Source organism: Oryx dammah, unplaced genomic scaffold (assembly GCF_014754425.2).
Source record: "Oryx dammah isolate SB20612 unplaced genomic scaffold, SCBI_Odam_1.1 HiC_scaffold_24, whole genome shotgun sequence".
NCBI lineage: Eukaryota > Metazoa > Chordata > Mammalia > Artiodactyla > Bovidae > Oryx > Oryx dammah.
Window position 1 is genome coordinate 81,906,284 of NW_024070208.1, and position 13,518 is coordinate 81,919,801.

General features: G+C 41.8%; 1 protein-coding gene across 1 annotated transcript in view; it reads left to right on the forward strand.

Annotated features, from left to right (window-relative positions):
- TNFSF13B (TNF superfamily member 13b) overlaps positions 1-12,684 on the forward strand; it is a 31,268-nt gene extending 18,584 nt beyond the window's left edge. The window contains exons 4-6 of the mRNA XM_040267294.1: positions 7,338-7,450; positions 7,537-7,687; positions 10,805-12,684. Of these exons, the coding sequence (XP_040123228.1) occupies positions 7,338-7,450; positions 7,537-7,687; positions 10,805-10,917 (377 nt within the window). The 3' untranslated portion in view covers positions 10,918-12,684. The remainder of the gene's footprint in view (positions 1-7,337; positions 7,451-7,536; positions 7,688-10,804) is intronic.
- The last annotated feature ends 834 nt before the right edge of the window (positions 12,685-13,518 follow it).

Sequence of the window (13,518 nt, forward strand, 5' to 3'; positions counted from 1 at the left end):
CAAATAAATAACATTTTTGTGATAAGCCTTCAGTCTGAAATTATTACTTTATATTTTCCATGTTCTGGTTAAAAACATACAATTTCCAGTTACAGTGTGGGCACTGGGGCTTAGCAGCGAATAATGCATATGTAAGTCCTCATTTTCACAGAATTTACCTTCTATGAGGGGAAAACAGAAAACAAGCAAATGAACAAGGAAAATCTATGTTGTATCTGTATTTTTCACTGTGCCTTTATCTTAAGTGCAACCGCAATGCTAAAATACCTGAAGTTCTGTTATTGCTTATTGTTTGACATTTTCCAAAGTCCAATGTTTGCAACTTTTATTAGGTAGCAAATTGTCTCCTAAGAATTCAGATAGAGCCGGAAGAAGATTCGAAAGACCAGTGAAAAATTATAACTTGGAAAAGTCTTGTTTTACACATTTGGCCAAAACCAAAAATGCTGTTCGTCACCGTAAAGGATATGGCTGCTCATCCCCTGTGAGCTTGCACTTCACGGAGCCGTGGTCTTCCTGGTGCGGCGGCCGCTCCACGCTGACCCTCCTTAGAGGGTCCCGGGGCTTATCTGGACCCTTTGCCATGTGATGAGTGGTGACTGCAGTAAATCTGGAATGTGTAAATAAATGTTAGTATGTGGGGGGATTTCCGCAGTACTGCTTGACTGCACCCTAGAAATCGTGGTATGCTGTGTTTTTTCTTTGTCATTTGTCTCAAGATATCGCTTCATTGGGGCTTCCCAGGTGGGTCTGGTAGTAAAGAACCTGCCTGCCAGTGCGGGAGACGCAAGAAACGGTGGTTGGATCCCTGGGTGGGGAAGATCCCGTGAAGGAGGGCATGGCAACCCACTCCAGTATTCTAGCATGGAGAATCCCATGGACAGAGGAGCCTGGTGGGTTACAATCCGTAGGGTTGCAAAGAGTTGGACATGACTGAAGCAAAGCCACTTAGCACACACGTTGCCGCGTTACACAAAGAATTATTTGCCTTGAAAATGCAATGCTTATTTTGTGTTATCTTCAGCATCAAGTATTATGGTAGAAACGTATTTCCTCAAATGTGTCCACAGCATAATCCCCGAAACCTGGAAGTTTATTACTTTATCTGGCAAGGGGACTTTGAAAATATGATTAAAATAAGGAATTGGGGCATATTATCCCGGATGACCTGGGTGTTTCCAGGTGGCACTAGCGGTAAAGAATCCGCCTGCCAGTGCAGGGCACCCAGATTCAATCCCTGGTCAGGAAGACGCCCTGGAGAAAGGAATGGCCACCCACGCCAATACCCTTGCCTGGGAAAACTCACGACAGAGAAGCCTGGTGGGCTTCAGTCCCTGGGGTCACAAAGAGTCAGACACGACTGAGCACAGCACACAGACATCCCCATCTAATCTCCCAGACCTGCACCAACCCCATGCTCTAGACTCGGGTGGCCCCAGGATAATCACAGAGGCCCTTCTCGAGTGGGCTAGGGGTTCAGGGTCAGAGGAGGGGAAGTGGCAGTGAGAGCAGAATCCAGAGTGACGAGATGGCTGCCTGTGAGGATGGAGGGGGGGTGGCCACAAGCCCAGGAGAGCAGGCCGACTGTAGAAGCTGGGGGAGCCAAGGGCCGGACATTCCAGCAGTCAGAAGGAACACAGACCTGCCAGCAGTTTGACTTTCGCCCAGTGAGACTTCTGGTGTTTGAAATGGGAGATGATAAATGTATGTTGTTTTAAGCCACTGTGTGTGGTAATTTGATACAGCTGTAGTAAGAAATTAATGACACTCCTCTGAATCAACTTTCCCTGACACATAATGGGCCTTTGAAGACTGCAGTCGCGCCAAGTGGTTGCTCTGCTTGAATTTTTCTTGCTTTAGTTATGTCTCTTGGGGTTCTAATTATGTATACACTGGTAATTATTTTTTGGCTGTGCCGGGTCTTAACTGTGGCATGTGGGGCCTTCTGTCTTCGTTGCAGCCTGCAGGCTCTTAGCTGTGGCATGCGGGATCCAGTTCCCTGACCGGGGATTGAACCTGGGCCCCCTGCATCAGGAGCATGGTCTTAGCCACTGGACCAGCAGAGCAGTTCCTGTGCTGTTAATTCTTGACCTGTTTTGTTTTTTTTTTAATTATTTCCTATTGTTCTACAACTTTTCTCAAATTCTTAATACTTTCTTTATTTCCCTTTCATTTTGCTTTGTGCAGAGTCTATGTTTCCCTTCCAAAGCTTTTATGTTCATCTAAGTGAGCTTTTTTCCCTCCTAATTTCCCGAATCCTCTTAGCTGACAGCTGACACTGTATTGCCTGTAGATTCCTGCGTGTATATGAGAGACTCATCACCTTCTGTGAGTTGATTTTTTGCTGACTCTTTGTGAACTTTGCTGCCTCCCGGCCCTTGACCATTTTCTCGGCTTCTTTTCTTGACTTTTACGCTCAGCTTCGGTGTGACCTCAGTCGCTTCCAGCCTGCCTTGGAGTTATTTTGGAGGATATAGACATCACTCTACATCGGACAACAGACATTGGTCTGTTTCTTGCACAGGGCTTACGGGAGGTGAAAAAGGAGAGAGGTGATTCCCACAGCCAGGTTGATAGCAGCAGTCTCTTTCAGTTTTTCAACATAATTATTTCATAGAGGCAGTGATAAGGTTTAATCTCACAGTAGAATTCGATAGGTGATAAGTCTCGTTTTACCGAAAAGATTTTATTGTTGATTTTGGTTTCGGCTGTGCTGGGTCTTCACTGCTGCGTGCAGGCTTTCTCTAGCTGTGGCGAGGGGGGTCTGCTCTCCTGTTGCAGCGTGCAGCCTTTCCAGTGTGGCGGCTTCTCTTGTTTCAGAGCGCAGGGTCCAGAGTGCAGGCTCGGTCATCGTAGCACACGGGCCCGGTTGCCCCGCAGCATGTGGGATCTTCCTGGACCAGGGATCGAATACGTGGCCCCTGCACTGACAGGCGGATTCTTAACCACTGGGCCATCAGGGAAATCCTCCCTTCTTTCCAAAACATGTGCTTTTTCCTGGTTTGTTTCTCCAACTGTGTTCCTTACTTTTTTTACCCACTGCTTTTTTAAACTTTTAAAAAAATTCCTTCAATGTGGATGTTTTTCAGACCTCTGACACAGTCCCCTTATCTTCATTCTTGTTTCTTTGCAGTCTTAAATCCTCCTGTGTGGTCACTTAATAGCCATGTGTGATGGCCTCAGTGTAGATCTTTAGTCCAGCAGACTTTGCTGAGATCCAAGCCTACGTATACCTCTGTCTTCCTGAGAGCGTCTTGGTGACATCTCAGCGTGAACCCTCGGCCTTTCCCCTACATCTCGTCTTTCTCCTGTATTCCCTGTTCCAGTAGGCATGCTGGTTCTTTCGTTGTTCAACCCAGAATCCTGGGTGTCATTCTTGACTGCTTCCTTGAAGTCACTGCATTAATCTCAAAACTTTATTGATGATTCCTCATATATGTAATTTGAACTGATCTGTTTCTCTTCATTTCCATTTCACCTTCCTAGAACAGACCCCCGTCATCTCTCACCTTGGCTGGCTGGTTTCCTTGCCTCCAGTTTTGCACTTTGCTCACCGGGGGAGCTCCTCAGCAGTGTTTCTAAAACCCAGACGTTGTCATTCTTCTCCACTGCACCCAGCCCTGCCGGGCCTCCCATCGCCTTTCTGGCGGCTCAGCCTGCCTGTCTCTGCCGGTCTGGTTTGTTTCTGTGGATTTTCCTAGTCCTGCCTCAGCCACAAAGCCAAATGCCTGTGGATTTCAATGCCAGACATGTGTGTCCAAGTAAAAAGTAAATCCCTATTCCTTGACTTGGCTCACTTAATCTGTCTTCAAAAATATTATCAGTATCTTCTCCTTTAACACTATTTCCAGGAATTTTAAGATAATAAAATAGAAAATCAAGAGAAGTAGCCAAGTGTGATAGCTGTGATTGACAGCTGCTCTCTGGAGCATTTATGGTCAATTATTTAAGGAAGTAACACTGGAAGTATAAATAATTGGGAGGATGTTTCCTATTCATAAAATAGAATAAAAAACAAATATTAGCAAAGTAGATCTGATTTTCCTATAAAAATGTATTGTTCTAAAATTTATCTACAAGTCTTTCACATATATTAGAACAGGGAAGATCTGCTCTCTTAAAAGCAGGCATTTTCAGAAATACAGGTGAATTATTTTTATATTTGAATACTGTCATTTTAATTTAATTCGCATGTTAATGTACACAGTAATTTGTTAAGTTTTCAAAGACATTTAAATACATCAAATATTTAAAGCTGAGTGGAGCTGGGAAGTTCACACTTTATATATGAAAATATATTAGTATTTTAGCTGTTGAAAACAAAATTAAGAATTAATGCTCCTAGTATTTACCTTCACTGACTGAAATAAAACCCCACCATATAAGAACTGTGAGTTGAGTTTAGTCAGTGTCTTACTGAGGACTATAGCCCAGCCCCAGGAAACAGCCTCTCAGACAGCTCTGAGAAACTATTTCAGAGTAAGGCAGAAGCCTGGATTTCTGTAGTTTTTTTTTTTTTTTTTCTGGGATAACAAAAGATTACTGCTAATCACAATGAAACAAAGAACAGACATCTCAATTCAACGATTTTAGTGCTTTTCTATGTACAAAGAGGAGGTGCAAGAATCTGGGGTCATTGAAATCTCTCCTTTCCACATTCTTAAATTTCTACTGTAAGAAGTGATTCACACTAGCTTAGAGAAGCTTTCTATAGAACAGGCATTTAGGGCATGCTTTCTTGTCAGCATTTACCTATCCGTGGTCTAACTAGCATGCAAAAACCACTAAGTAATTTTTAATACATGGAAACGTATCACATATGCTTAAGTGTATAATCACGTTACCTTTTAATTGATCTTTTAGTGTATTTTCTTACATTTAAAATTCGCTCAGCAGCACAAATTGATGGAGTGCACACTACGTGCCTGGTGCCACTCTTGGCCGCCGGGGGTCTGGCTGTCACTATGGGATGGTCATCGCCTCGGCCTCAGCGTCAGCAGCATGGATCTATGCGTGCTTAGCTGTGTCTGGCTCTTTATGGCCCGTGGACGGTAGCCCACCAGGCTCCTCTGTCCGTGGAACCTTACAAGCAAGAATACTGGCGTGGGCTGCCATTCCCTACACCAAGGGATCTTCCCAACCCAGGGATCAAACCTGCATTGCTTGTGTCTCCTGCATTGGCAAGTGGATTCTTTACCGCTCATGCCACCTGGGTGGAGTGTAATCCGTGTGTGTGTGTGTGTGTGTGTGTGTGTACACGCGTGCTCCAATGTATGTGGGCAGGGTTGGCAGAAAAATATACACAGTACATAAAAACAAGTAGATGATTCTCTCTAACAAGAATATTTCCAGCAAGATGAGATGAAGTGCCAAAAATAAAAGAGAAAATAAGAATATAAGCCTAGTAAGGACTTGTTTTTCTTTTTCTTCTGACAATATAACGGTGAGGTTTGGTAAGAACTGGCTAACTTTATAGGTGTAAGTATGGTGTAGAGAAATAGGGGATCAATGTAAAGTATTGTGAAAAATGTTATAGTCAGTAAATATGTCTAGTCAGAATATAAGTGTGCAGACTTAGAAATACGTGTTTCATGTCAAGAGTTCATATTACCTCTCTGATGGAGAGTGTTTCATTTCCCAGAGATTCAGTAACCAGGTAGTAAGATGCTTTTAAAACATGGAACGCTAGTGACTGATTGCACAGTACAATGATTAGTATGTATTTAAATACATATTTGCTGCATTTGTTTTGGGTCAGGCATCATTTAAGGCCCTGAGGAAATAGCAGGGAACCAATCATGAACAGTCCCCAAGCTCAGAGAAGTTGGACTCTAAGATGTGTATGGTTTTAAAGGTGGACAAGAAGCCCTCTGTGCTCAGAGTGTCAAATAAAACGTGAAAATAGTTGCCTTCAGTCATCAGCTTGTATTTCTAATTTTTAATAACAACCCTGATATTAATTCTTCCTCACATTTTCAGAACTCTACCTTAAAGAATGCTGTGGGCACGTGATCTCTAAACAGAATGTGAAGCTACAGCATTATAATCTTTTCCCTGAAATAATGTTGTATGAAAACAGGCGATGATGAGGTTACCTCTGTTCTGTGTAACCGGGGAGATATTTATTGGTGGACTGTCTTTACCCAGGGTGGCACCGGAGGGTTTGCACCAAAGGAAGGGGTTTCTCGGAGACCGTCTTTGGGAACAGAAAGTTGGGGGGATCAGGCTGCCCCCTGTGTGGGAACTGAGGAAAGGAAGGGTGAGCTGTAGAGGCCCCTCCCTGCTGCCTCCTCTCTCCTTTCTACCCCCACCCCCCAAAGAAGGGTAGAGGAAAATTTTTCTCCTCCCCAACAGACTCAAAGAGAAACTGAAAATCTCTTTTGGTGTGTTATTCAGAGACCTTTCTTTGGCCTCAAACGTTCCCATCCAGACTAGACATTATTATGAAAGTTGCTGAAATACAGAAGGAATCAAAACCCCAGACATAACATATGAGGCGCTTGCTTCCGACTTCCTGTATCGGATAGCTGGCCTGGGTGAGTACGTAAATGAGGCTGAGAAGCCACCGGAAGATGGCCACTTTTTAAAAGATGAAATTCTCCTCTAAGTTTCAGACTTAGGTTAGTAACTAAGCATGCTACCAAAAGGTATGTGAGTCGGGTCCGGCTGCCCACTGCTCAAAAGCCAAAAACCAGGCAGGCCAGTTGGAAAGGAAAGTTCGCCTCATTTCAGATGCTGGCAACTTATGGGGGAGAGTGGTGGACAACTGTCCAAAGGCCGACTCCTCCCCCCACCCCCTGCTTGTCAGCAGGGGCTGAGAGCTGTCATAGACAGAGTCAGGGGTGGGGGGCCACATGCAGAAGCGGCCCAGTCATCTCTGACAGTCATCCCCAGGGTGGTCGTCAGCCGTCTGACCAGCGTCGTCTTGGTCGTTTCAGGTACAGTTATCTTCAGTCCCTGGCGCACTGGGTCCATCTCTTTGTGGTCAATTCTCGGAACTGGGGCAGCTCGTGTCCTGGGTACGGTCTGGTCATCGTTAGTTAACTCCTCCACCCGGGGTTTCAGTCTCTATAAGACACCTCACAGGGTGTGCCTCAGAATATGATCTGTAGCTCTTGAGGAGGAGCTGAAGGTCCCTGACGATGGCTAATGTTGCAGCATTTCTCACTTCTCTGATTAAGCTTATTCTTTGATGAAAGTTTTCCACGGAAAAAGGGCAGGCAGGGGACGTGGTCGGGGGCAAGGGTCACAGAGTCCTGCTCTGTTTCAAATGGAGGTGAAAAACTGCGTCTTTCGGGGTTTTTCTTTTCCCTTAAAAACCGTTCTCTTCCTTGTAGGAGCGTACACCTTTGTTCCTTGGCTTCTCAGCTTTAAAAGAGGAAGAGCCCTAGAAGAAAAAGAGAATAAAATTTTGGTCAAAGAGACAGGCTACTTCTTTATCTACGGTCAGGTAGGTCTGACCCTGAACCCACCGCCGCTGTCCAACGCCCCCGTTTCGTGCTGACTTCTGACAAAGTTCTTTGGTTTGTTCCTCAGGTTTTATACACCGATAACACCTTTGCCATGGGACACCTAATACAGAGGAAAAAAGTCCATGTCTTTGGGGACGAACTGAGTCTGGTGACTTTGTTTCGATGTATTCAAAACATGCCTGAAACACTACCCAATAATTCCTGTTACTCAGCTGGTAAATAATAGTTCTATATACATAGACAGCAAGACGTACTGTGTGGTTTTTATGGTCTCAAATGATAAGTTAGTCTGTTTTGATAGAGACTGATGCAATCATTACTTTAGATTTTAATTAATTATTAGCTAACTAGTTATTAGTAAGTTTATCGTTTTTTAATACGTTTAGAAAGGGCAGTAGCTTCACAGTGATCCACTCTAGAACAAGCTGTGTTTTCTTGGAGCTGTGGTAGGAGTGCTTGCATCATAACAGTGATGACCTGTGCCAGGCACATCCATCCATGCTCTCTGCTTTAATCCTCAAGAAAGGGAGGTGGGGAGGTAGCATGCACTGTCTGGAGCTGCACAGCTGATCAACTCCAGAACCTGGTTTAAGTCAGCCAGTGTGCCCCAAGTGGGAGTCACGGAATCTCACCTCGTCTTTACCTCCCTCCTGTGCAAGAAATGCCCTCTGGCCAGTTTTGAATGTCAGATCCAGGGGCACCGTTTCTCTTCTGGGGTCAGTAGACACCAGATGGGTGCGGTTGGGATGTGAAAGGGTAGGAGTGAGCCTGCCTTTCAATTCAGGGTCAGAGGACTGGAGAGGAAAGGGGACGTGCAGGCTGCCTTCATTTCAGGGCTGTCTGGGCTGTGATTGCCTTGTTATTGTTGTTCAGCCGCTAAGTCGTGTCTAACTCTTTGGAACCCGTGGACTGAAGCGCGCCAGGTTCCCCTGTCCTTTGCTAACCTCCCAGAGTTCGCTCAAACTCATGTCCATTGAGTCAGTGATGCCATCCACCATCTCAGCCAAATGAACTGCCACCAAAGCCTTCATTTTATTTGGGGGTAATTTCAAACTAATCAAGGCCAGTACTTGAAAGAAAAGTTGCCTGAAACACATTTCTTTCTCTTTGGTGGTTTTGACAGCTGCGCTCATGACCCCAAGGAATGTCTTCCTTTCCAGACCACGTGAACGACAGTGTGGAACGCGGGGTGGGGGTTGGCTGTGTGTTCCGAAGCTGTTTATTCCAAAGGCACGTACTGACAGTTGCCCCAGGAATCAAGACAGAAAGGATAATAAGGCAGATGCTTGCCATCCTGGACCCACAGCCATAAAGAGCGTTGACGGGGTGCTGAGGAAGTTTGCTTAGATTTGAATTCCCTAATTTTCACAGAGAACTGTTATCCTGCAGCCTGTGGTAACCAGTATTTCTTGTTGCAAAATACCTATAAATTGTGAGGTCACTTCAGCCTGTTGTTTACTTACATTAATTAGCACTTAAATTTTTCTGATCATCAGCTCCTCAGGGTTACTTCCTAGCCTTATTTTTTAAGAATAAATAACTTGACCTTAAAGATATATCTCAGTGCTGATAGCTTAGCATCATTTACAAAAAGTGTTCTTTAGGAAGCTTCAGGTTTGCAGTTTGTATGTGTTCTAGAGAAAATTTGTTTTACAATCATTAAAAGCTACACATTGGTGTATAAAGTGTTTCCATAATAATCTGAAAAAAATTAAAGTGGTCCATTCGAAGAGCCCAATATCACACCAAGGGACCTCTCTTGTACACGAAACTGATTCTTATTTTTATGTCATTAACAAATTAGCAATTGCTACCATCTGGAAGAACTGAAATAGCCAGTAACTCAGTGTTGAAATTTTAAGTAGGACCTACTCTGAAAAGTAGTTAGTTCACACCAACTTTGAGAATTACTGTTACCGAATGATCTGTGAACTATAGCCTTTGTGAAATGATTAGATTATCTTGAGTATCTGTGATAATGACTAATCATTCAACAAATCACTTCAATCTTTTTTTTTTTTTTTTACTACTTAATGTAATCATCAAATGCCATGGGAGTCCTGAAAGAGTGTACATCACCCTTAATAATATCTAAGTTCTTCTGCTACTGTTTGTTACTGTCTGTCTTGGTCTGTTATCAAAACACAAGATCCTGGAAGACAGACCCCTTGGTCATTCTGATCACTGCCCTAACATGTCTGTGAAGCTGTCTGGTATACCTGAAATGTTCAGTGAATAAACACTCACTGGCTATGGTTGGAGGAAACCCAGGTTTGTGGGGCTTGACGATGGAATTGAGGTTATGGTAGATATGCTTCTGTAAATATATTTTCATGGCTTGCTCATGAAACAGTGCAACTGCTTTTAAAATTATTAGTTGAAGGTACTGACAATTTAGTTGTGTCAATATGTTGTTTCTTTGTTCCTTGGTTTTCGTCTCTGCCCCCCCTCCTCTTTATTTTTTTCTTCATATTTTTCCTTTAAAATGGGGTCAGGCATGACCTGATACACTGAGTGTAGTTCCTGAGCTGCATTTTGTATTCCTGAATCACAGGCTACCTTATTGTAAATTAGGCACATGGAGATTAATCAGTTCTGAGAAGCTAATTAGCTTCTTACTTTTGATTATAAAGACAGGTTATGGTCATTTAAGGAAACACAAAATATTAAGGACTATAAAAAGCATTCCGAATGACTCCTAATTCCGTAGTCTGGACTCTACAGAAAGACTCTGTTAGCAGATGTGTTTTGTTAATAAGTGGTGTTTTGCTTTTTACTTTCTAATAACTCACACGTTATGTGCCCATTTGGAAGTGTATTTAGGGCTATGCAGGGTGTGTGTGCATATTTTTGTATTTTTATTTAACATTATTTTTTAAAGTTTCCCATGTCAAGTGAAGCAAAGCCACTTTTAACTTTATAATATTCCATCTAGGGATGTGCCATGATTTACTAAACTTTTTTCCTTATAGTTAGACTTTTGGTTATTTGGATTCTCTGTTTTATCAACACTAGGTGATATTGGGCTGGCATAAAGTTCCCTTGGGTTTCTCCATAACATCTTGCAGAAAAACCCAAGTGAACACGTTGGCCAACCCCACACATTCGTTTGTGTTATAACTCCTTCTGCTCATTTCTTTTACTATTTTCTTTTTAAATTGTTAGGCAAATAGAATAATAACTGGTCTAGAAACCCACTGGTGTAATGTGGAAAATGAATGCCTATGTGAAATTTTTTTTCCCGAAACCAAGTCGTCTGCCTTGATGTTCTGCCCTCCCCTCTTCTTTACCTGCACAACGGCTTCAAGTTGTCGCCAATCATTCCCTTCCAGGCATCGCGAAGCTGGAGGAAGGAGATGAACTCCAGCTGGCAATACCCCGGGAAGATGCTAAGATATCGCGAGATGGAGACGGCACGTTTTTCGGAGCCCTGAAGCTTCTGTGACCTGCTCACACCTTGTGTCTAGCTCTTTTCTTCCCTTCTCTGTGCCTCTAAAGAGAAAGCACTTAACTGGAAATACCAAAAGGGAAAAACAAAATAGTTACCATAGCCTTTTCTGGGAGCTATTTGTTTTGGTTTGCTGCAACTCGACCAAAACAGGAAATTTAACAGACAACCACAGCCAAAGGGTGTCATGTGAATTACGAGAACTAGAGCCTATTTACGGAAAATAGAATTAGAAAGACTTACACTATAATGCCACGTTGGACAACTTAGTGCTTCCCGCCTTGGAAGAAGCACAAGATTCAAAGGGGGTGGTAATCGTTTCTTCCAGAATGATATTCCACTGTTTACTGTGCAACAGAGCCTGTGACATTTGGGGGGAAATCTCAGGATTTATCCTCTATTTTTATCTTAAATACCCTTTCACTTTCTTCTATTAATACTGAGGAAATGGAAGAAAAAAAAAGGTAGAGAAATCTTGCATTCTATACATGGAAAAGTAAAAGTTTAAATTTAAATATTGTATTAGATAATTGGACTCAAAATAGGATACTGGTACTATTTAAGCCTTTTAGGTTTGTTTCAAGTGTGCAGTTTTAGCTCTAATACTATGTATTACCCGCTGGAATACTCTGTGACATATTTCACAGAAGGGAAACCATTCTCTCACGTGTCTACACTTCAGAGTATTTTTTGCAGCTAATTTCATTTACTTCGGAAACTTTAAATATAATTTCAACTCATGCATATAAACGTTCATTGAAAAAAGTAACCATCATTGTTTTTACATAAAAATAAAATCTGCCGTAGAAGTTAATAAACACATTTGTAATGTAATATTGTTTCCCTTTATTTCCTATTATTCTGTTTTAAACTGCTGCTATTGTAGTTCACATATCCCAGCCTTTAAAAAATACTCATGTTAATAGCTTTTCAGAAGTTGAGGATTAATTAAAGTTCCTGGCATCCGAGTAGGGTGTACGCCATGTGCTTGTTCTAAAGACTTTTGTGGTTGTTGCTATTGTTCAGTCACTAAGCTGTTTCTGACTCTTTGCGACCCCATTACCACATGCCAAAAGACATTGTCCTGATTTTCATTTTATAAAGAACCATTTTTGAGAATATCATACTACTTATCTTTTATAACATCATTTGTTTCACTTTTTAAAATGTCATCAGTTTACACCATTTACTTCATTGTTTAAACAGATGGAAAAACAGACCCTCGTCTACACGAGTGTTCCCCAGTCTATATTAAAATATTTTTAAAGGTATTTTTCCAAAACAAACTTGTTTGTATTTTGTGTCTAAAATTAAACTTTGTTCAACATTCTGATTCCTGCCTGTAGTTTCAGCTTTTTGGTTAAAATAAAACATGGTCTGCAATTTATTTGTTTTACAATATTATAATGAAAAAAGAAGTGATAGGTGGGGTAGAAGTTTGGATACTGGAAGGAAGTTAGAGATATTCTTAGTGTTGCTGCTAGCTGGATCACCAAATAAAACACGCCAGTGCCTTTGCGCGTGTTTGAATTGTTTGTCTTACACCATCCCTCTTTTGGTTTCTCTCTGTAACACTGAATGTTGTCATAAAAATTAGGTGCACAAAGTGAATGATATTCAATATCTTGTGATAAACCATAATGGAAAAGAGTATGGAAAAAAATGTATATATGTGTACAATTGAGTCACTCTGCTGTATAGAAATTAACACAATATTGTAAATCAATTATACTTCAATTAAAAAGACTAAAATGATAAAAAAAATTATGAATGTAAATGATAAAACATTATAAAGTAGTGTGTGTATGTGTGTTAGTGTGTGATGTGAAGTATCTGAAGTCATAAATATGTCTTTTCATTTCAAAAAGAATTTATTTACTTCAATACTATATATATGAAGTTATACATTAAATATTTCTTAGGACTTGGGTTAAATAAGGGTTTCCCAGGTGGAGCTAATGGTAAAGGACCCTCTTGCTGATGCAGGAAATGTAAGAAATGCAGATTTGATCCCTGGGTGGGGAAGATCCCCTGGAGGAGGGCATGGCAGCCCACTCCAGTATTCTTGCCTGGAGAACCCCATGAACAGAGGAGCCTGGTAGGCTCCAGCTCACAGGGTTGCAGAGTCAGACACAACTAAAGCAGCTTAACTGAAGCATGCACAGGTTAAGTAAAGATAATACTATAATGATAGGCTTGGGCTGTAAGCTCTTGCAATCTACAGCTTGCAGCATTTTGCTTTTTAGATGACTTAGCATATTTTGTCAGCAGATGTGGAATTCAGCCACATAAAATACTTTTAAATTTTACTTTACTTTCCACTTTTGAAGTGGAAAGTCACATTTTAAGTCCATTAAAATGTGACTCATCTTCCTTGTAAGTGAAATTGTGAGGAAAATCAGACATTCGTTGAATTAAAGCTTATGTAGCCATCAGGAAGTAGAATTAAATCAGAAGAAGAAGACAAATACCACATGACATTAGTCCTATGTGGAATCTTAAATATGACACGAATGAGCAGATCTATGAAACATAAGCAGAATCAGGGACACAGAGAATAGACTTTTGGTTGCCAAGGGGGAGGGTGATGGGAGAGTG